A 24,530-nucleotide genomic window follows, 5' to 3' on the forward strand; every position below is an offset into this window, starting at 1 on the left:
TATTTATTGACTATAATATATTTTATAACATGTAATAATACAACATAATGTAATAGGCAATTTAACGTGTTTTGGCCAATGATATAAACAAGATTTAAATAATATATGATGTTACATAATAACATGTTTGATGTGGTTTATGGGATAGTGCCTAGCTTCACAGAATTTACAATTTAATGGGAAAGTAGATCATATATGCTCATAGTAGGCATTTAATATAAGATCCTTGAAAGTAGAGCTTGTTTCATTTTTTCTACTTGGATCCTCAGTGGTGAGTGCAGTGACTAGCACATAGTAGTTTCTTGCTAAGCATGTGCTTCATAAATATCTGCCTGGTGTATTTTAATAAATAATAATAATGCCTATCAAAATGAGTAAAATGATAGTGCAATCAGAAATTGATCTTGAATTCAGTTGTAGCAGAAAACATTGTAAGTTGAAATGCTCAAAGAAGCTAGGTGGTGCAGTGGATAAAGTGGAGGATGTGGAGTCAGGAGGAAGTCAGACCCTTGGCAAGCCATTGTTCCCTATTTATCTCAGTTTCCTCATTTGTTAAATGAGTTGAAGAAGGAAATGGCAAACCACTACAGCATCTTTGACAAACCCAAATGAGGTCACAGTCAGACACAACTGAAAATACTTCAACAACAAGAAGATGTGATTAGATTTTTGTAAAATGACTAAAATTTTGCACAGGTAAAATAGAAGGGAAAGAATTTCAGACCTATGGATGGATCTAGTTTGTTAAGAGACAATTTAATGGTGTGAAATATAGAATTTTACACTTAAGTTAAAAACAAAAAGAAAAAACAATATATATATAAAAGGCAAAGTATACATGGTTGAATAATAATTTATTCAATGAGGATCTGGGGGTATTAGTGGACTGCAAGCTCAATGTGCATCATCTGTGTGACATACTGTATTTAGTAGCCCAAGAAAATAAATGAAAGCTATAGGACAAAGATTCTATAGAGTGCCCTGTATTCTGCCATGGTCAGGCACCCTCTAGACTTAGCTTGGGATTAGCATTTTAGGGAGGATGTCAATCAGCTGGAAAGAAAGCAAAGGAGATTCATCTGGAAAGTGAAGAACATGGAGATCATGTCTTATAAAGAGCAGTTAAAAGGAATGGAAAGATTTAGCCTGTAGTCTAGAGTAATCCAAGCAAGAACATGGTGGTTGTCGAACTCTGAGAAAAGCTGTCATGTAGAAAAGGGATTCCACCAGTGTTTGGCTCCCTTGTCCTTGTGTGCCTATTGCTTTACATAGAGAATATGTGCATATTGACGAGGATTAGAAACCAGTTTTTCCAGATTTCAGGAGTTGGGCAACTCCAAAACCAGAGGTCAGTTTCCATGTGCATATCCATACATATGTGCATAAAATCAAGAAATAACATCAAAATGTTCATAGAACAGCTGGAGTGAATTATGGGATAGGAGTGCTCATGAACATCAAAATGTCACAAAGAAATACACCTCACATCAGTCAAATTAAAAGCTAAATACCAGCAAGAAAAGGGACCTTTCCTCTGGAACACAGTGGCTATGGGTGCATCCCACCTAGACTATGTTATCAGCCCTGAAGAAAGTTTGTTGGATACAAAGAATTTGTGCAATGCCCCTTTACAGGAGGTATGAATAGGAGAAGCCTCTTTGCCAGTGATTGATTGGGACAAGACCACAGGGATTCCTGTTCTAGTCATCAACATCATCCACCACCCCATGTTCTGTTCTGAAAAGACCCAGCAGCCTCTGGGTAGCGAGTTCATACTTTCACGTTTTGTCTGTCTGACTTGGCAGCAGCCTGTGCAAACATGTGTTTCTCTTATTTTACAGACATACTTGGCAAGTACAAGACAAAATCGATGCGAATAATGTGGCTTACACAACTGGAAAGCTAAGTTTTCACACAGATTATCCAGCACTACATCATCCACCTGGGGTAAGGTGAGCCTGATCACTTTTTCCACAAGGCAGGCCAGGGAACTGGATTTTTTTCAATCATTTTGCAGCCAACAGATTATGGGTTCCGTGTGTGTGTAAATATATGCATGTGGACACACACACACACAAATATATATACACTATATATACATATATATATGTACTATATATACATATATATATATACACACACACATACACACACATCTAAATTATATGCAATATACATGAGCATGAAACATGAACATGTATACATTTATATATGATAGCTCATCACTTGTCAAGGAAAGCTATTGAGGTTGTTAGAGAAACAGGTTGGACTATATGCTATATATTTTTCAAGGTCCCTTATAATTCTGAAATTTTAAATCTGTGATATGAATATTTTTGAATTATGTGTATTTAGATATATATAGGTAATAAATATAAACATTAGATAAATATGTATATATGTTTACACATGTGCATGAATTCCCTTTGAAGATCTTAAATTAAATGCTAAATTCCCACTTGTAATTGAAATAAATGAATGTTAAGATGTGTTGAACTATATAATATCTTTAGGGTTCCATTTCAATCCTGAAGTTTTAATTTTGTGTGTGCACGTGTGTGTGCTACATATAGGTCAAGGATGCTTAACCCAGAGCTATGAACCTTTTCTGTATATATTTAGATAATTGCATTTGAATATAATTGATAAACTTTTCAATGTGTATATTTGATGGTTTTTGCATTTTAAAATATTATTCTGAGGAGGGAGGAGTCTATAATGCCAGAGAGGCCCTTGACACAAAAAAGGTTTAAAAGTCTAAGATCATTCTTACAGACAAGCAGGACAGCTCTGACATATGATGGATTTATTCTATTTCTTTGGATTTGTATACACACACACACATATATGAGAAATTTATAGTTTTGTAAACAATCTTCTTTATCATGTATAGAAATGTTTATATCTGTGGCAGAGTGAGGGAGACAGATACGGAGATGGGGATGGGGGAGGGAGAGAGACAGATGGAGAGAGGAGGAGAAATAGAAGGAGTGAGGAAGGGACTCAACACTGGGGAAATCTATCCAGGTAACATCACCTAGCTGATCAGATTTTTAACATTGTTTCTATGGAATTAATGAGCCCCCTGTAATATAGTTTCATCTATATTCATATTTTTGTAGAACCAGTAAATTATGTAAAATCTACCTATAGACTAGTATTAAAGCCTTTTCCAACAGTCAATAATGAAGTTCAGCATTTGTTAGGCATATGAATGGACAAGACACTATGTTCGATATTATTATACAAAGATATTTATGAGGCAGGTCCAGCTCATAAGAAACTGACAATTTAATGGAAGAAAGAGCAAGTCCACAAACCATTGGGACAAAAGAGAATGAAAGCATTATGCAAAGTGAAGCAAGAAAACTCCTTGCCTATATCATAGAGGAAATGATAACTTAGTTGACATTGAAGGAAAAATCACCAGATGGAATTGCGAGTTGATGATAATTCCATTCCAAGCGTGAGGGACTACATGGGCACAGAAACAAAAGTGGAAGCTGGAAGGATAAATAGAACAGACTACAGAACAAACTACAAGGTGCTATTGGACATCCTGGTGACTAAAGAGTGGGAGTAAGAATCAATAGAACTGTGTCTAAATCCAGCTCCAGACACTTACAAGCTATCTAACCCTTCTCATTCTGAGATGATAATAGTACCTATTTCCTAAGATTATTGTGAACATCAAATGAGATCAAATAATATATGTAAAGCCTTTTGCAAATCTTAATAATAATGATGATGATATTAACTAGCATTGAGATATTATATTAAGAGAAAAGTTTGTCTGCAAATCAGAGTATGTGGAATCCTAGGACATAGCTTTAGAACGGGAAGGATGCTTAAGAGTCTATGAGTCCATCTCCATCCCCCTTTTTACAGCTGTCTAGTTATTTGAGTTTAGAGCCCTACAATTCTTAAGTGCTTGAAGTGGGATTAAAAGGAAGCAATTCCTGATTCCCAGTCCATTATTTGAGTTTAGAGCCCTACAATTCTTAAGTGCTTGAAGTGGGATTAAAAGGAAGCAATTCCTGATTCCCAGTCCAGCATTCTAACCATTATATCACAATGAATGGAAGAAGTATAAAGTAAGTCTGGATAGGTAGGTTAGAATCATTCTGGAGTATATGTAATATCGAGATCATAAGGTTATTCAATGGAAAATTGAAACATCAAAAGGCACCTCCTGGAAAGATTATTCAGATGTGGACATGAAGATCAGAGATTTAGAACTAAAAGACACCATATAGGCCTTCTGGTCCCATCTCTCCATCCCTCCTCCCTCCCTAATTTTATAGATGAGGAAACTAGGGACCAGGAAAATTGATTAGTTCATGGTCACACAGGAAATCATCACTACAGTAGGATTTGAACCTAAGTGCCTCATCCCAGAACCAATGTTCTTTCCCATGTAGAAGATGAAGGGTCCAATCTCTTCAGACTTAGATGATACACATTGGGGCAGCTAGGTGGCGCAGTGAATAAAGCCTTGAATTCAGAAGGACCGGAGTTCAAATGTGATCTCAGACACTTAAAACTTCCTAGCTGTGTGACCTTGGGCAAGTCACTTAACTCCAGCCTCAGAAAAAAGAAAAAAAAAATGATACACATTATATCTTTGGTTCTCAAAATTCACTAAATTCTTGGTAGACCCAAGAGTTAACATAGGGATAGAGGCCTGGCTTCAGAACCAAAAAGTGTTGGATTTGTGTCCCATTTCTAACACAGGTTGCCTTTGTGAACGTTTCAGTTTCCCAGAAACCTCTCAAAGAATATGGGATGTAAAAGAGATGGACACACATATTAGGAGAGTGAATTCCTTTATCAGGAACTCCCTACATGATGAAATCACAGATGTAGTTAAAGCATCATTCCTCAATTGAAAAAAACAAAAAACTTATATATAAATTTTCCTAGATATGGTTTCTATATTTCACGTGGCTGATGAATATCAGAGATGACTATCTATGCAATAAAGAAAAAAGAATAATGTTGCCAGGATGTGCTAATAGATTTTAGGCATGAGACAATATTTTTGTAGTATGAAGTGGTGAGGAGATTTTAAAGAAGATAGGACTAGAATTAGGTCTTTGAGGGAATTAGACAAACAGAAATGAAACATAACATCTCTCCATTTAACACATAACATATCATAATAATTCTATAACTTAGTCAGTAATCTCATGAGTTATCGTGGCCAAAAATATATTATCACTACCGATCTCAACATATACATTTATATATCACTAGGGGCCCAGTTTCTAGGCATAAGGAAGTTTTGTCCTTAGATGACAGTCAAAATGTCATTGCCAGATCCAGACTCAAGTCCTTTCCACGTTGGCAAGTCCTCTTAAAGCCTGTACCCTATTGGTATGGCCTTTGAGAATCTCAGGGTCACCTCTGTGACCTAGTGAGCCATTAGAGAGGGCTTTTCATGGAAGGCATGCTATCATTATTACAAATAATCTTGGCAATCTAATGTTTGACTTCACATGTTTTAAATTACTGTGTTGCTTCAAAAATACCATATGTGTTCTTTGAACTAAATGATGACAGAGAAGTGACCCTCCAGAGGCACCTTTGGGGGTTGGGGGGGGGAGAGAAACACAATGTGATTTGTTCTTAAGTCGAGGGGTTAAATGCCAGACTGATCAGCTCAGTCCTTTCTCTGCCAAAGTCCAGTTGAGAAAGAAGGGAAATTCAAAGTTTTTTGAGGATGACACTCTCAATCCAAAGGCACTTCTTGATTTTCAAAAGTAGTACTTTTCACAAAATTACATATTGTTTCTGGGACATAATCTAAACTTACATAAAACTGATTAAATGACCCCAAGCATTTCCCTGCTGTATAATAATGACGCCTAACATTTGAACAGTACTTTATACTTTTTTTTTAAAAAAAATGTTTTTTTACATGCCTCTTATTGGAGCTTCCCAAGTACTATAAGCTTTTAGAATAAAAATTTAATTAAAAGTAAATTTAAAAAATTAAAATTTATTTACATGTTCATGTGCTATTTCTACCCAATAGAACAGAAGTGCTTTTTTCCCCCTATAATTCCCCAAATACTGGCCAACACACAGTAGGTGCTTTGTGGATTCTTATTTTCAACTGAAATTCACAAATAATCACCTACTTTGTACAGGGCACAGTACTAGGCTCTGCAGGTGACAGTAGTCTCTGACCTTACAGAGTTTATACTTTAAAGTTTAACTAATTTTATGCTGAGAAAATTGAAATTTAGCAAAGTTACTGAGACAATGGCTAACTATAAACTATTTGTTGTCCAATTTATCGCTGCCAGGATGAACCAGAACTCTTTCTATCCAATCTTCCAAATTTTGAGTAACAGGTCTTCACTGTTTTGAGTCACTGTTATCATTTATAAACAATAATTTTTATAGAATCATTTAGATCTTGATCTCAAGTACTATGATTCAGACACCTTTTTTTTTTTCACAGCACTTCACTTTTTCATATCACTTGGCATGGTGTCTTGCACCACATATGTGCTCAACAAATACCTCTTTTTGATTTAAAAAGCTTGTCAGTTTCCCAAGTTTTCTTCTTCTTTTGGCTAATACATTATAGCAAAGTAGTGACTTCTCTCAGATTCCAGACAAAATGATAAATAAAAAAAACATAAAAATACATGGGAGAGAATAGATACTCCAAGGGATTTTTAGTGGAACTTAATTCTTGACATCATTAGCTCTTAATGGAATAGTGGTTAACCTAGGCCTAGTTAAAGTTTCCATTTAAAAAAAATTTGCCTATTACATAAAATTATTTCAATCCAGTGGACTGTAATTTTAATGGAACAAGCAGCTCAAACAGTTGAGGTTGATTTTTTTTTTTCCTTCCTAAAGGGATACCAAGTGGCCCAGGTGACAAGCTAGTTACCTGTTGTGAATTCATTTTGATCAAAATCACTAACACAGGACAGGAAGAGTAGGTTCACTCCATTAATTCAAAACACATGTGGCTTAGCTCATTGTCTTTATCTGCGCCAAAAATCACATGCTGCTACAAAGTAACATAAAAAGGCTTTTCAGCTCAGAACCATTTGCATGGAATAAAATTTGGTTTTATGTATGTCAGACACATATTAACCATTTGGATTAATACAAGTGCTAACTTGTCTGGCTCCTGCATTTAAATTCTTTCACAAAATTATATTAAAAAATCTAGATGGCCAAGACGTCCGTGGTTCTTACCATACGTAAAAGAAATCACCTGGATTTTTAAGAGTTTTTGTCCTCAAATGTGCAGTTCTCCCATGTTAAAATCTAAAATGTGATTTTTAAGACTACTTTTCTACTTCCCTGAAGGAAACTTTTATATCATATTATCATCAGGGAATTTGGTTATTTTTGACATTGATTTTTCTGTTAACACATTTTTTTCTAATCACTTAATTCTCCATCATTCTGAATAAAATAGTTTGGTTTCAGGGTTTTTTTTTCTTTAATTTTTATTCTGAACTTAAGCACCAAATAAAATGAGCATTTCCACACACAAAGAAGAGCAAAAAAAAAAAAAAAAGATTATATATTTAACTGCAGGTCTCTATTATGTTTGTTTTACATTTTTTTGGCAAATATGATTAACTGAACATGCAACTTTCAAAGTTGTCCTGCTTGTCTATTATTCCCTCTGGCCTTCCTTGTGTTTTCATCTCATTTGGGGCAAGGGAGGAAGGAGCATGCTATTCCTAGTCTCCCTTTTTTTCCACACCTACCCCCAGTAGGAAGAGAACAAGGGAGGGAAGGAGGGAGGGAGGGAAGTAAGGAGGGAAAAAGGAAGAGAAGGAGGGAGGGAGAAAAAAATAGAGGGAGGAAGGGAGGATCTTGTAACTAAGATGCACAATCTATTCAAATAAATTTCCACATTTGGCCATGTCCAAAAATGTGTCTAATTATGAATCTTGGATCCATCACCTCTTTTAGGAAGTAAGTAGCATATTTCATCCTTAGTTCTTATTAAAATATGAGTTCCTCCCCCTCCCTCAATGTCTCTGGCATATAATAAGCACTAAATAAATGCTTATTGAATGATTAACTAATTAGAATCACGATTGGTCATTGATTAGAGTTCTTAAGTCTTTAAAAATTGTCTTTCCAACAATGTCGCTGTAAAAATTGTTTTCCTGGCTCACTTCAATTCTACATCAATTCATGCTGATCTCTCCAGGTTTCTTTGCAATCATTCCTCTCATCTTCAAGTACAATCATATTTCATTTCATTCAAATATCACAATTTATTCTGCCATTACTCAACTGATGAATGCCCCCTTAGTTCTGATCCTTTGCCACTACAAATAACAACAACATTATAAATATTTTAGAGAGCTAGGTTCTTCTCATTTTTTAGGTCCTAAAGTGTAGGTTATAAGCCTGGTGACAATATCACTGGGTCAAAGGGTATGTTCAACTTTGTGTTATTTGGGGGGTATAATTCTAAATAGCTTTCCAGAATGGCAGGACTAATTTCCAGCTCTACCAAGAGTCTGTTAATATACCTGTTTGGACACATCCCCAACCATATTTGTATTTTCTCTGTCATCTTAGCCAATTTGATGTGGGCATGAGGTGGTTAACTGGCTTTGTAGGACTGGGGTTGGGGTATTGCATCCCTGAAAATCTTAAGAAATTACCGCTATTTTCTTCTTTATTTCTTGAGTTACCAAAATTTAAGGGATAAACCCAGTAGTGTTATCACCACATCAAATGGTATGCACAATTTAGTGACTTTAGGGTCATAGTTCCATATTTCTTTCCAGGATGGCTAATTCATCACTCTACCAGTAATAGAGTGTATCTGTTTTTGGATACCCCTTCAATATTTGCCATTTTCTTTTTTTTTTTACTCCTCTTTCTCAATCTGACAGGGTATGAGATGGAAAACTTGTTTTATTTCCAGGAAGATCATAACAATATATGATTGTTACCTTCATAGTTTTGGTTTTTTTAATCACTTTAATCTTTTGGCTTACATTATTATTTTTAATACATTTTAGCCCATAACAATAATTTATGGCATATAATATTTTTATTTGTCTATAAAAGCACTTTATATAATCTAAGTTCTTTGAGGACAGAGAATCTTCATCTTTGTCTATATGTCTCCAGGTACTAATATATGATAGGCATTTTATAAATGTTTCATGATTGATCAATTGATAGATTTATATTTATATTATAAAGCATAAAAGCAGCTACTTTGAAGTGGTAGCATTAACTAATTCCAATTTTGTATTTCTACTAGTCTGGAAGGAGTTACTATTAATTTTATATAATTATAACTCTCAATGGTACAAATCTGAATTCCATAATTTGAATTACATACATTCTCTATTGAACCTTGTAACAATTCTGTGAAGTTAAGTACTATAATTACTAACTCCATTTTAAGGATGAGCAAAGTAAGGCTCAGAAAAATGAAATTAATTTTTTCTTTGTCACATAGAGTGCTGGGGGACAATAGGAGACATTATACAGAGTTCTTCCCATTTTGACATAGTCAACTGCCACAATTACTCAGAAAGCCAAAGAGGAGCATCTTTCATGAATTAATGCTGCTCTTTCCTCCTAAGCTTTGTACACTCAATGAGGCTTTTTTCCCCTCATTTTCAAGTCAGGGTAGAAGTTAGGGGATTGTTATATTTGGCCTGTTGATGGAGGGAGGCAGGGAAACCAAGCAAACTAATTTTAAAATTCCTTTTCACTGGACCTGCTACCTTCTAATATCTGAATTTGGTCATGTTTGGCTCTCCCATTCAGAGATCCTTCCACCAGACATTGGCTTTTGTTTTTATTTTACTTTGGCATGTACAGTTTTCACAGCTGAATGATGTTAAATGGCTTCTTCCTGACTAAAATAATTCTCTATATTTAGTTAAAAAAAAAAAAACATCCACAGTGATAATAAAAAGAAGTCACATATTCAACTAATTCAAAAGGACTCCTCCCAGAAGATTATGAAGAAACAAAGGATTTTTCAATTTTCCTAAGAAGTCAACCTAATATTCTCATCCCTAATATCCTTTTAGTATAAAATTGATAAGTACTTTATCTCCCTTCCATTTCTTTGTCCAACACCCTAGTTGACTGAGGTCATGATCACCCTCTCAATATCTTTTCAATGGTATACCTTTCTTATCTCTCTCTCTGCTGGAATCTATCCCAGTGTAATGATCTCCCTAGAGATCATACCTTTATTATATCACTCTCCCCTTCAGGAGAACATTCTATAGCTCCCTTCTTCCTATAAAATGAATCCAATTTTTTTGGTCCAACATTTGACACCCTCTGCAACTTGGCTACTACCTACTTTTTTAATCTCCAATCTCTGCCAAAGTCAGAATGATTTGCTCACCACCCCTAAAACATACCTTGAACTTTTCTCCTTTTTGTTTTGGAATGAATGGGTGAAAAAGCATTAAGTTTTTACCATGTACCAAGCACAGGGATACAAATAAAAAAAAATAATAGCAGCTTAAGCCCTCAAGGAGCTTGGGTTGTAATAGTCAACATATATCAAGGCTGTTATGTCTGGGGAAATATCAATTTGCTAAAATGCTAGGATGGTAAATGAATCCACAGAGGAGTACTTTAGCATGTATCATTTCCAGGAAGAATGGCAATATCATTGGGATTATGGTTCCTAAACTTTTGTCCTTATTATTCTCCACCCAACAATCCCCATCCTCCTGCTAATCTCTTTCCATTATCTGAAACTACCCACCCACCTACTTTTTCCATGCAGCTATCTCTCTTAGTCCAACATAAAGTCATCTCCCTCTTTGGTCTAAGAATACGTTAATTGGATCATGCATCATATTATTAGTTCTATACTACTCACCATTTAATATTTCTTCAGTGTTCTCTTCAATTATCATTAAAATCTCATATCGTTATTTAACTTACTAGTCAATCAATTGTATTAAGCGCTTGTTATGTGTCAGGAACTATGTTAAGTATTGGACACACTTTACATCTAAGAAGTAGAAGAACAGATTGAGTCTCATACTCCTATGAATCCCCTATGATAACTTGAACACAAAATCTTGCTATATATGTTTGACTATATTTTTAATACTGATTTTGAGGAGGCAAAAAAAAATTACGCTTAATCATGGAACATTTTTAATTAAGTATCTTCTAAAAACTATTTCTCCATTTGTAATTACAGGTTCAATTCCTTCACTGTATAAAGCAAACAGCCACTGGTGGGGAAACCGAAATTGTAGACGGATTCAACGTATGCCGACAGCTCAAGGAACAAAATCCCAAGGCATTCCAGATCCTCTCCTCAACTTTTGTGGATTTTACAGATATTGGAGTTGACTTCTGTGACTTCTCAGTGCAATCCAAGCACAAAATTATAGAGTGAGTAGTCCCTTTTAAAATCACATGGATTATTAAGTGGATAGTGTGAAAACATAAACAACAATGTGAGATTATGAGCTGGGTTCACCGAAAACAAATTACTAACAAACTAACTTTATTTTCTGTTGTGATTGTTGTGCCAAATTAGGAAGTGCCATAGGTATAGAGTAGTAGATTTCATCAAGGTGTCTTTATAAGTTTCTCATAGATTTAGCGCTACAAGGAACCTGCCTTAAGATTTCCAATATCCCTATTAAGAATAAACTGAACTATAATAAATAGATGAACTCAGTCGCTCAATCCCTGCCTCAGTTTCCTCATCTTTAAAATGGAGATAAAAATAGCATTCATCTTCTAAGAATTGTTATAAGATGAGCTACTATTTATAAAGCATTTTTCAAACTTTAAAGTGCTATATAAATAATAGATACTGTTATTAGCTAATTGATTATATACAGAATGGACATGAAAGGATCAGTATCCGTCTAAACCAAATTTCTAGTGACATGCCACAATATTTTATGCTCAATCATGTTCTGCTCAATGATTTAAAGATATCAAAAGTATCTTTTATACTATTTGTGGGTAATACAAAGCTGAAAGGGATACCAAATACACTGGTTGAGAAAAATTAATATTCATAGAAATTTCAACAGGCTAGAACAAATAGAAAGATATGTTATTCACTTAATATGAATAAATAGAAAGTTATCCATTTGAATAAAAAAATAAGTTGCTTAAATTAAGAATGGGGAGAGGATACAGCTCTTTGAGTAACAAAGGCCAAGGAGATATCTGTATACTACAAGTTTAAGTCAGCAGAGTGATGAAGGCCCTGATATACCTTTGCAATCAATCCCAGGCCCAAAATACATCAAAGGTATCAATTATTCCATTATTTTCTAAACTGGTTAGACAACATATAAAGCATTATGTTCAATTCTGGAAACTACTTTAACCAATAAACTCATATCCAAAGGAGAGAAATTAGGATGAGGAGAAAACTAAGAAAGAAGAGAAAAAGCTCATTAGATGAGCTTGAAGGGCTCTCTCTTTATTGATATTTATTGCCCTCGTGGTTTAAGCCTCTGGCACTATATATAACACTGTTGCCCCCAACACTGTTCCACCAGCCTGGCACAGGAAACCAAAAAAGTGTTCTATCCTAAGCATAATTTGCAGATTGTAAATCACTAATATCCCATGCCCTATCAGTAATGTATGTTGACAGCAATCATCTCTATCATGTTAAAGAACCACCCTGAAAACCATCCATACGATTGTAGGTAGGTCACTTTGCTTCTTAGAAACTATTTATTAGGGCAGCTAGGCTGTGCAGTGCATAGAGCGCTGGCCTTGGAATCAGGAGAACCCAGGTTTAAATTTGGCCTCAGGATACTTGACACTTCTGGACAAGTCACTTAATCCCCATTGCCTTCAGAGGAAAAAAAAACTATTCATTCATATAACAACAACAAGAAAAATATAATAATAAGTAATATGTCTTAGTGGATAGTGTCAGGAAGAGTCAGGAAGTCCTGGGTTTCATTCTCACTTCTAATATATACTCTGGGCAAATTACTTAATCTTTCAGTTCCTCAGACAAGTCTTTAAGAGTTGTTTTTATTGTTATTGTTTTTCCTTCTTTTTCAAAAGGACCAATGACATTAGACATGATGTCTTGATCTGCATTTCAATGGATTCAAGGTAGAAGTGCACTAAGTTGTCAATCTTGCACTCTCTTCCCAAGTTGTCATTTGCCCAATGGAGAGACAAAGATCAGGATTGGTGATGGCTCAGAATTCGGTGGATGACCTTTGCATTTGTGTGTGTGTGTGTGTGTGTGTGTGTGTGTGTGTGTGTCAATTGGGGTTAAATGATTTGCCTAGTTAGGAAGTGTTAAATGTCTGAGGCAAGATTTGAACTCAGATCCTCTTGACTTCAGGACTGGTATTCTATCCACTGTGCTACTTCAACCTTGGCATTTTTGATGCCTGACCAAACCACCTTCATGGTTCCATATACCCAGTACTGTAAGTTGTAGTCAATCTGAAAGTAAACATTTATAAAGCACCTAGTTTGTGTCAGGCACTGTCTAAGCACTTGGAATACCAAGAAAGCAAAAACAGCTCCAACACTCAAGAAAATCTCAGTCTACCTGGGGGAAACAACATGGAAACAGCAATATACAAACAAATTTTATATAGGGTAAATCAGAGATGATTAGCAGAGTTAAGGCACTAGAATTAAGGGAGATGTGAAAAGATATGAAAAAGGCAAAAAATATGCTTTTAAGGAGCTCATAGTCTAATGAGATAGACACTATGCAAACAACCATGTACAGACAAGGTATTTTTAAGAAAAATTAAAAATGATCACTAGACCATAGAAGTTAAGGGAAAGGGGATAGTCTTCTGGTAGAAGAGGGGAATTGTATCTGGGTCTTGAAGGAATTCAAGAAGCAGGGATGAAGAAAGAGAGCTTTCCACTCAGAGACAGGAAAAAAATCAGAAGCTGGAGATAGAGGAAGAAGAGAAACAGCAAGGAGGCCAGTATCACTGGGATCACTCAGGATCACCAGAAACATATTCCTGGTGCTTAGCACACAGTAAGTGCCTAATAAATGCTTATGGAATTGTTTATTGACTTAAGAAGACTAGAAAGATGGAGCAGTAGGGTGAGGGTAGAGTAAAAGGGGCAACTTATAAAGAGCTTTGAATGGCAAATATCAAAGAAAATTTTAGATTTGTTCCTAAGATGACAGGAAGCCACTGGAGTTCTCTCTCACCTCCAAGATCAAATACAAAAAACTCTACTTCATATTTGAAGCTCTTTGTAACCTTTCCCCCTCCACCTTTCCAGTTTTTGTGCACCAACATCCCTCTGCCATGTATACAATGATCCAATGACACCGGACTTCTTGCTGCTTCTAGGAAAAATCACTCCATCTTCCAACGCCAGGCATTTTCACTTGACTGTCCGCCAGGGCTGGAATACTCTCACTCCTCATCTCTGCCTCCCAGCTTCCCTTGCTTCCTTCAAGTGTCAATTAAAATTCCATCTACAAGAAGCCTGTCTTCTTTCTCCTAGCTGTTAGAGGGCCTACCCTCTAGCATTTATTCTAATTTTTTTACATATAACTTCTCAGTATATAGTTGGTTACATGTTGTCTGTCCCATTTTACTCTGAGCTCCTTGAGAACAAGGACTGTCTTTTCCCATTCTTTACATCCACAGTGCTTAGCACAGCTTACATAAACTTATATAAATAAGCTTATATAAGAGATAGAGCAATGTAACATCTGCAGAATTAGTGATGATCTAAGTTGGTAGAGGGAATTTCCTTGCTGGAAGTTCCCTATTCCTTCTAAAATAAAAATGATTATAATAATATTTATTATTTGATACATCTGATATCTGAAATATAATATTTATTATCTGATACTTCAAAAGTTAACAATGAAACACATATACATCATTTCAGACAAGAAGTTGGACTAGGTGATCTCTCAGATTCCTTCAACCGTTAAATCCCATCTCTAATGGAAAGAAGCATCTAGCAGTAAATGAGCCTTTATTATGGGCACAGTGAAATGCACTGGGTATGTAAGTGCAAAAGTGAGATGGTTGTTGCCCATAAGGAACTTGTATTTCTTCAGCGGATAAAAATTTGCAGATAAGTCAATTCAGGATACAGGCAAAATAACTACATGGTGGTTTGTTTGAGATAATTATGGTGGAGATCTGTATCAGGCAGCTGGAGACGTGAACATGGAGCTCAGGTGAGGGGTGCGAGCTGGATATGTAGGCTTGAGAGTCATCTGCCTAGATATGATAGATTAAGGAGGGGAATAAAATCATCAAGAGAGAGAAAGAAGGAGAGAAAGAAGAGAACTAAGACAAAACATTAGATTAAAAATCAGGAAATCCATGTTCTCATTCTGGAGCTAATGCAAAGTAGATCCTTTGCCTTGACATGGTGTAATAGATGGGGCACTGGGAATATGGACTTGAAGTTAGAAAGTTGTTGTCCAGACATTTCAAGTTGTGTCCAACTCTCCATGACACCATTTGGGGTTTTCTTGGCTAAGACACTGAAGTGGTTGGTCATTTCCTTCTCCAGCTCATTTTACAGATGAGGAAACTGAGTCCAACAGGAGGAAGTGACTACTAAGTGTCTAAGGATAGATTTGAACTCAGGAGGATGAGTCTTCCTGCCTCTAGGTTCAATCCTCTAAAACCTATCTGGAATCAAGAAAGTTTCAGTTAAAATCCAGTCTCAGTGAACCAAGATAAGTCATTTACTTTTCTGAGTGTCACTTTCTATAAAATAAGGGGTTTAGACTCCATGGCCTCTAATCTCCCTTCTAACTCTAGATTTATGACCCTGAGAGGACCCCATGATTTCATCTCTCTGGCTCTAAATTCTTTTTGCTGAGTTTGTTCTCTTGAAATTGTCTATTATTCCTAAAAATACAGTATAATTTTTAATCCAGTTAACATATAATTTAATTACTATACTTCAGATTAATTGAGGGTTTACAGTACAGATTTATTCATCCATAAAATTATGGGGTTAGATTAGTTGATCCTTAAGGTCCCATCTGCCTCCCAGATTCTGCAATTCTACAGTGCTGTAAGAGACAAGTAGAGTCAAAGAAGCTGAAACCAATGTCAATTATTTCATGATGATGTAATTTTTGTAATATAACAACATGATATTTTTTTTCAAATGAGAGTAATTAAAAAATTAATCTTAGAATACATCAGTATGGGGTCAGCTAGATGGCACAGTGAATAGAATCAGTCCTAAATTCAGGAGGACTAGAGTTCAAATCTAGCCTCAGACACTTCTGAGCTGTGTGACCATAGGCAAGTCATTTAATCCCAATTGCTAGGGAAAGGGAAAGGGAAAGGGAAAGGGAAAGGGAAAGGGAAAGGGAAAGGGAAAGGGAAAGGGAAAGGGAAAGGGAAAGGGAAAGGGAAAGGGAAAGGGAAAGGGAAAGGGAAAGGGAAAGGGAAAGGGAAAGGGAAAGGGAAAGGGAAAGGGAAAGGGAAAGGGAAAGGGAAAGGGAAAGGGAAAGGGAAAGGGAAAGGGAAAGGATATAAATATAGAAGTATTTCTATATTTCACTCAAATTAAGGGTCTACATTATATTAAATACAGTTAAAATAACCCATTTGGCTAGCAATGCGATATTCAAATTATAACTTGTAATGGCCAACTGAAAAAGATCAACATATTTAAAAACTTTGTGAATCCTGGATGTTGATACTAACCGCCCTTTGGGATCTTTCACTATTGTCTCTCGTGTCCAATAGAGGTAAAAACTTATGTTTAATCTGGAGGAGAAAAGTCTTTGACATAGGCAGGACTGCTGCCTTGGCATTTCTGAAAAGCTATTGTGTGTAGGAAAGTGACTGAGGACAAAATGGTTTATTGGAATCGATGCCCAGTGTTGGCAGATCAATGAGTCCAAGACAAGTTACAATAGACCTTAACTATAACTCATTATTTAGTTTGGCAAATGCCTTTGCTCAAAAACTTGGAATCTTGGCTCTTAGAACAACTAGCCTTAAAAAGGGTGGAGGAAAGGCTTGGGGGGTAGAAAAAGAAATGCATTAATCTCTGCTTCATGGCTTCCAGTTTTATAGGCTGTTCTCTATTCCCTCTCTTCATCTTCTTTCTTCCTTCTCTCTTATTCCTGGTCCAGAAAGTTTCAATCAATTTGTTTCTTCTGTTCCAAAAGAATTAGATTCTGTCCTTGAGGTTTGGAACAGACTTTGAAATAGTGGTAGTGACCAAGCTTGAATCTATAATTTGGAGTCAGTGTCTACTCAAGAAGGAAGCCCTGTAAACAGCATCCAAACAACAAAAAAGAAGTCACAGAAACAGAGAAGAGAGAGAAAGAGAAAATGGAAGGGAAGCCACCCATGGTACAGTGGAAAAAACATTTGCTTTGGGAGCATGGGACTTGAATTAAAATCTCATTTCTTATGCATACTACTAGCCATGTGATATTGAACAAGCCATTTAATTTCCTTGGGCCTCAGTTTGCTCATCTGTAAATTGGGAAGGAGTGGTAAACTAGCTACTTTCTAAGATATCTTCCAGCTTTATCTCTAGGATTCTATACAAACCACTGCAAGGTGGAAGAATGATTCAGCTTGTTCTGCCCTGTCAAAAAGAGCAGGGGTTCTATATTTCTGTATGTCAGAAATTCCTTTATCAAAGGTAAAACTTCTGGACTTCTCAGAATAACATTTTAAAATGCAAAATAAACTGATTACAAAAGAAGAAACTAAACTGTATTGAAAATTAATTATTTTTCAAATGTTTGTTTATAGATCTCAGGCTGAGATCTTCTAGTAGTAGAGGACAGACCGGGAATAAAGGGTGAAAGATAAAGGGGACAGATTTGACAGGAAGAGCTATCAAAAAAATTTAATAGGCTGCCATAGTTATTGAAAACTTCCATACCAAGGCTTGATATCTTCTCCTGAGAAGTTTCTTTATCCTCTCAATGACAAAGGGAAGAGGTCAAAATGTACAAATTCTAAGCAGTGAACTTGATATTGATGACCTGGTAAGATTCTAAAACACATGCTTAAAGGAGAGGATTTCTAAGCACTTGAGAAAAGAAACAAAGATCACTAAACTTCAACATGGCTTCCTCAAGAAAAGGATAAGGTCAGACTAACCTGATTTCCTTTTCTGACATGGTAACTCAACTGGTTAATTAAGAAATGTCATTAGTACACTTTCCCTTTATTTTAGCAGAACATTTCATTACAACATGCTATGATTGTTGATATTAGCCAACTTTACAACTGCCTGTGATATAGTAGGAGGGATTCATGCTATAGCTATCTGTTGAACTGGATGACCTGTCAGGTCCTCTGAGAGGGTCTCTGAGATATTATGATCCTAAGAAAAAGGATGGTTTGTTTAAAAAGGATATAGCTATGGCTTGGACTATTTAAAATTAAAATAGCTTTCAAATATTTTTTTTATAGAGTAGACAACAGAGGTCAAGTGATTCGCATCAACTTTAATAACTCAACCAGAGATACAATATTTGACATCGCTGTTGAAAAAGTACGGCCATTTTATGCTGCCCTGAAAGAGTTTGTTGACTTGATGAATCACAAAGAAAACAAGTTTACCTTCAAGATGCATCCAGGTCAGTATATGAGCTTTTATCAATATAGAAAAAGAGAGGCTTTTTTATTTATTAATTAACTAAAGCATGATGTAGAGTGGAAGTTTTAAAACCAAAGGTCCATGAACTTTTAAAAATATATACTTCAATATGTTTGGACTTCAGTTGTTTTGGTGGGGTTCTGGTAATCACACACACATTATTTGTTACCTTTAATAATACATTCTGAGAAGGGATCAATAAATTTCGCCAACTTGTGAAAGGAGTTCAGTACATAAGATAGCTGAGGGATTTCTGATTTCACAGTTTAAATTTGTTAAATTATTGAAGAATGCTATTCCTATATGATAGACATAAAATGCTGATACTCATTTACCAAAAAAAAAAGGGGGGGAAGGGGCTAATTATTAATTCATAAGTTTTGAAAAATTAGAAAGATTCACTGTTCATCTCATTTAAAACTACATTTAGCAAGGAAATACTATTTGCAATAATCAAGTATCATTTGTATCGGGGAACTTCTAATCCCCTTATTTCCAAAACTACAGACTATAAGAGACATGAATCACAGTCTTTCTTTTTTGCATGCAGTTGTATCCCTGGTTCTTAGTACAATATCCAGCACATAGTAAAAACTTAAGAAATATTTATTGACAGATTGATAACTTACATATTAAACTTACAAAACAAGAAGCTGTTTTAAACAAATGAAAAGAAAAAAACCTTCTAATTTCTTTCAGAGTATTTCTATAGAAATGAACCCTCCCACTGTCCTTAGCTTTATAACATGTTAAGTGGAAAGAACTCTAGAAAAGGGATAATTATTTTATGTCTCTAGACCTTGACTGACATAAAAAAAAAAAAAAAACACTGATTAGAAATGAAGAGATCTGGAATTTTATCAGTCCATCCATAAACATTTATTAAGAGCTGATTTATATTCCAGGTGCCAATGATACAAAGGCAAAAAACAAAAAAACAATACTTGACCTCAAGGAAGTTGTATTCTGTCATCCCAGCTCTATGTATTGCATTGTGATCTTTGGGCAAATCATTTTCCCATTAAAGGCCCTCAGTCTCCTCATCTATAATGGGTAGACTAGTTGAAGTCAAAGGTCCCTCCCAACTCTTTGATTCTATGAATCTTGCTGATAAATATGTCATATTAGTTTCTAGTTTTTGTGCTTTCTTCCTGTCTAAAGATCAGAAATTGTATCTCTCCATGTCTTAGTAACATGAAAGATTCCCCCGATTTGTGTTTCACTGTGAAAATAGCCTATTGCTATATTATAACAAAACCAGAATCTTCAAGAAAGCTACTATCTTTAATTTCAGTATCATAAGTCCTAAAGTAACTTACACCGTGGTTAAACTCAAATAACAAAAGATATGATAAGTGATGACTCTGATTCTTAAAGTATTTGCATTTTTCTAAGGAAGCCAAATATTAGACATCTGATTGATGTTTCACAATGATTGGTTCTAGGTGATGTCATTACATTCGATAATTGGCGTTTACTTCATGGCCGACGGAGTTACGAAGCAGGAAAAGAAATCTCTCGCCATCTTGAAGGTGCTTATGCAGACTGGGATGTGGTTATGTCAAGGCTCCGGATCTTAAAGAAGGTTGTCAAAAGTGAAAATTGAATTTACTGGCTGCACTTTTGACTTTAGTGGAACTAAGGATGATTTTGTAAGATACGAGGTACTTAATCTCCACTTGCCACAAACACTAGTATTACATAGATGGCCCTATCACATAGACATTAATTTTTTTAATGTTAATAATGCAGCCAAATTTGCAAGATTACTTTTTTCTCTGTTTCTGTAAATGTTACTTGATCTAGAAAAGAGATGAATAAATACATCTCTCTTCTTTCCTTGGAAGGCAAGGGCTGTGGGTAAATAATATTATTTATGTCATCAGATGTCATTGCAGGGTCAATTAGTTTTACTCAACCATTTTTCTTTTGCATTAGAGGAAACAGTAATAGGGAGTAAGAGGGGAGCTATATCTAGAAATGACTGTAATATAAAAATAAAAGTTACCAATAAAACTTTTTTTAAATGCTATGGCAATACCTGAGATTTTGTTGTCTTCTTTTCAATTTTATTCTTTGTAGGTAATTTGTTCCTTGATTATTAGCTTGATAAGTAATTAGCATATCCATAAAAATGAACTTTTTAATTATTATGTTTCAATTATCTAATGAATCCTCTTTGTATACTAACAGAAAGAAAAAAAAAACAGATACCAGAAGGAGGTCCTAGTTATATAATTAGAGAGGATATCTTTGTACAACTGTAGCTTATACTTAAGGAGGACATGATACCCTTTTAAAAACTCTCATAGAAATTACAAGAATTTTTGCAAGTAAAATAAATATCTAAACAATTAGATATTCATTGTTCATGGTTGGGCTATAACCAAATTAATGATACAGCTCCAATTAAATTAATAAAGCATTTACTAAGCTTTCTATGTGCTAAACTCTGGGAATGCAAAAATAAAATAGACTATATTTTTAGGAAACTTACATTCTTTCAGGAAAACAAGTACCCATAAGATTATAAACATCTAACATAACACATGCAATTTTTCTCTCCAGTCCCTCCCAGCTCAATTGCTAAAATCAGCACATGTTCATATACCATGATCCATTTACCAAGATTTAACACTTTATGATTCTTCCATAAGGTAGGAATTCTCTGATTTGAAAAGGGAGCAAATAATTTGGCTAATTGAGTAAACAAATTAGCCATGTCTTTAGAGGTATAATATAGCTAATTTCTAGATAAGTTTCAGGAATTTGAAAGTTTGAGAGTTTGAAACCAGTATTCTGAAGTATAGAAAGAAGCAGACACATGAGAGAGTAAAGGCGAGAGTTTTTTCTCTCCTCCCTTGACTTAACCCTTGGTCATATTGCTTTGAGGTGGAGCACTGAATCTATCTTATAACAGTCACAATCTCTAAACGTTTGGATATAGAGAAGGAGCCACTTGAAGGAGTAAGAAGCTTAAAGGGACAGAATGCTTTGCCAGCAGAGAACTAGCTATGGAGAAGAACAGGAACTTGGAACCTACCCAGGAAGCACAGTTCCCAAGATAAGCAGTCAGGGTGAGGGCTATGTATGATGATACAGAAGACAGGTGGGAAGAAAACCAAGAATGGGTGAACCCCTTGCCCCCACCATGGGAAGGAAGCCCTCTCCCAAATGCTGACATCCTGAGATAAAATCTTAGTCACTAGCTATAGACAAGCCCAGAATAGTATCCTTGTAGATAGAATGCACAACATAAATGAACTAGATTTTGTTCCTCATTTTCAAGACCTGAGAGGCAGTTTGGTGTAATAGATAATGTTACTACAAGATCTGAGGTTGATTCCCAGATCTGTCACTTGCTACACCTGCATGATGTTGGGTAAGTCACTTGTTCACTTTCCCATGAAACCAATCTGTGGTCTTTAAGTTTCCTCATTGGTAATATAAAACTAGATAACTACTAAATCTCTTGTAGTCTCTGTATGTTATGAAATCCATCAAGTTCTTAAGCCTTTCATTAGATTGCTCTAATGACTTCATCTCCGTCCCTTCCAACCTGACACCTTTTATTCATCATGTTCTTCTCCATCAGACTCCTCAAGAAGATGGTGTTTTCTGCCACTAACCTTCCATATTTATTGCATTAAAAATCTGCAAGGAAATGAGGACTGTCGAATTGAATGTAATCTCTACAATTTCCAAAGTGTTAGCGATAACATGACATATTATGGGCTACAGCAATTGTTACAGTTTAAGGATTTCCTGGATACAATACCCTACAGATTTGACTTTCCACCAAACTCATAATATATTTGATGTTACTTGGATTAGAACCCAGGCCTGGATTGTCAAAATGAGATTGTCTGCCAGCATTAGTTGTCTGATTTGCTCTTGGAAAGGGCTTTTATTGTGATTATTGTTTTGCTGCATTGAATACTATCTTTAGTTCATCTGAATAACTTGAAAAGTCACCAAAGATCAAACCCCGAGGTTCTCTTCAGCGCTTTCAATGGCAAATGGTACATCTTCCAAATGATAGAGGGGGAAAATGGCTGAGAATAAAGTAAGGTTCTTCTCTAGAGGAATTGCAAGGAACAAGTCAAACTTAAGCTATAAAACAACATGAGATTTTCCAGTTGAACTGTACTGTTTTCATCAAGCTCTCTCTCCACACAACACAAACTCTCTATAGGTGAGTCTTTGCTTCTGGAGCTATGTCTTGATAGCCACTCTGTGCTGCTGACTACTGGGGGCCTTGCATACAATGCATGAAACATCACATCATGAAATAAACATCCACCTATGTGTACCATAAGCAATAGGATTTTCTGACATTAAAAAATGCACAATTTTAAAGTCATCAAGTATCCTATTTTTTTGGACCCTAGTGAATTTCCTACCCTAAATCATGATTCTGATTTTCTTTTTCTTTCTTTCTTTTTTTTTTTGACATTGTTTTGACCACCACTCTTCTTTCAGTCTTAATTATTTTCCCATTGTCACAGTCAAGCCCTTTGTTCAGGTCAATACTGCCTTAATCATGGCATTTCTCTAGTGTATTAAGTACAATATCTCCTTTGTCTAATCACAATTATGACTGTAGCACCTTCATTCTTCCCAAAGCAAGGGACTGTCCCATGATGCATGAAGGGGAAGGAAATCTGACCCTGACCTCATAAGTCAAGCCTCATGTCTTAATTTGTTAAGGGTCAGAGCAGTGGCCCACTGAAAGGGCCAGGGTCAGGGCCATCTCCATGCATGTTCCATGAATGTTCCCACCACAATGATTCCAAGTTGTAAACTCTGTTTGACATGTTCTTATCTCTCCCTTCTATCTGATAGAATTCCAACCTTCCATCAAAGCACAGTTCAAAGGCAACCACTTACATACCTTTCCAGATTCTTTTACCATTTTTAATTTTTGCTTTTCCCCCCCAAAATGATTTATGCATTTACTTTGCATATGTTTTGTTTGTAATTATGCATGGGCATGTTTTCCCCATCTTAAAATGTAGGCATCTTGAGAGCAGGATCTAGTTCTTTTCTTTTTCTTTATCCCCTTAACCATTCATTACATTTCTGCAATAAATGCTTGCTAAATTTAATTGAATTCCAGTTCCAGTTGATCAATGATGGACAGAATCAGCTATACCCAGAGAAGGAACATTGGAACTGAGTGTAAACTGCACTATTGTCTTTCTACCAGGTTACTTTTACCTTCTGAATCCAATTCTTACTGTGCAACAAGAAATTTGGTTTTACACACATAAATTGTATCTAGGATATACTGTAACACATGTAACATGTATGAGACTGCCTGTCATCGGGGGGAGGGAGTAAAGGGAGGGAGGGGAAAATTTGGAAAAGAAGTGAGTACAAGGGATAATGCTGTAAAAAATTGCCCATGCATATGTAATGTTTAAAAAAATTATAATTATAAAATTAATTTAAAAATTAAAAAATTAATTTAATTGAATTCCTGTGTTTATACAGTGCCTTTCAATGTATTTGTTGCATTTTTCTTGTTTTGTTTTTATTTTAAAATGCTGGCTTTGCCCAAGGTCTGGGGTCCTGGCAGATAAATATTCCATGGTTCTGGTGTATGTAGAATGAGGCCCAGGTGGATATACTGTCACCAACACAACCAATTAAAAATATTATATAATGTCAATCAACTTCAATGACCTTTTTTTTTTACTCCCAGTCACTGATGGATCATGAAGATTCAAAAATAAGCCAAAATGTTACTCTGGGTAAAAAATTCACCTAGGATAATTTTAACCTGATCACTGGCTTGAGGAATGGAAAAAGTGAAGATATAATACTTTTATATATATATATATATATATATATATATATATATATATATATATGTTTCCTGACATTAGAGTTAGACTCTAAGGCCAGAAACTGTTTGGAAATTTCCA

General features: G+C 35.4%; 1 protein-coding gene and 1 long non-coding RNA gene across 3 annotated transcripts in view; one reads left to right on the forward strand and one right to left on the reverse strand.

Annotated features, from left to right (window-relative positions):
- The window catches only part of BBOX1 (gamma-butyrobetaine hydroxylase 1), a 107,082-nt gene extending 86,449 nt beyond the window's left edge, over window positions 1–20,633 (forward strand). For both annotated transcript variants that reach the window (XM_074275536.1, XM_074275537.1), the window contains 4 exons: window positions 1,842–1,947; window positions 11,201–11,397; window positions 18,414–18,580; window positions 20,046–20,633. In XM_074275536.1, coding sequence (XP_074131637.1) covers window positions 1,842–1,947; window positions 11,201–11,397; window positions 18,414–18,580; window positions 20,046–20,206 — 631 coding nt within the window. In that variant the 3' untranslated portion in view covers window positions 20,207–20,633. The remainder of the gene's footprint in view (window positions 1–1,841; window positions 1,948–11,200; window positions 11,398–18,413; window positions 18,581–20,045) is intronic.
- The window catches only part of LOC141547139 (uncharacterized), a 107,585-nt gene that overhangs the window by 55,308 nt on the left and 27,747 nt on the right, over window positions 1–24,530 (reverse strand). The window lies entirely within an intron of this gene.

This window comes from Sminthopsis crassicaudata, chromosome 6 (genome assembly GCF_048593235.1).
Source record: "Sminthopsis crassicaudata isolate SCR6 chromosome 6, ASM4859323v1, whole genome shotgun sequence".
Lineage (NCBI taxonomy): Eukaryota > Metazoa > Chordata > Mammalia > Dasyuromorphia > Dasyuridae > Sminthopsis > Sminthopsis crassicaudata.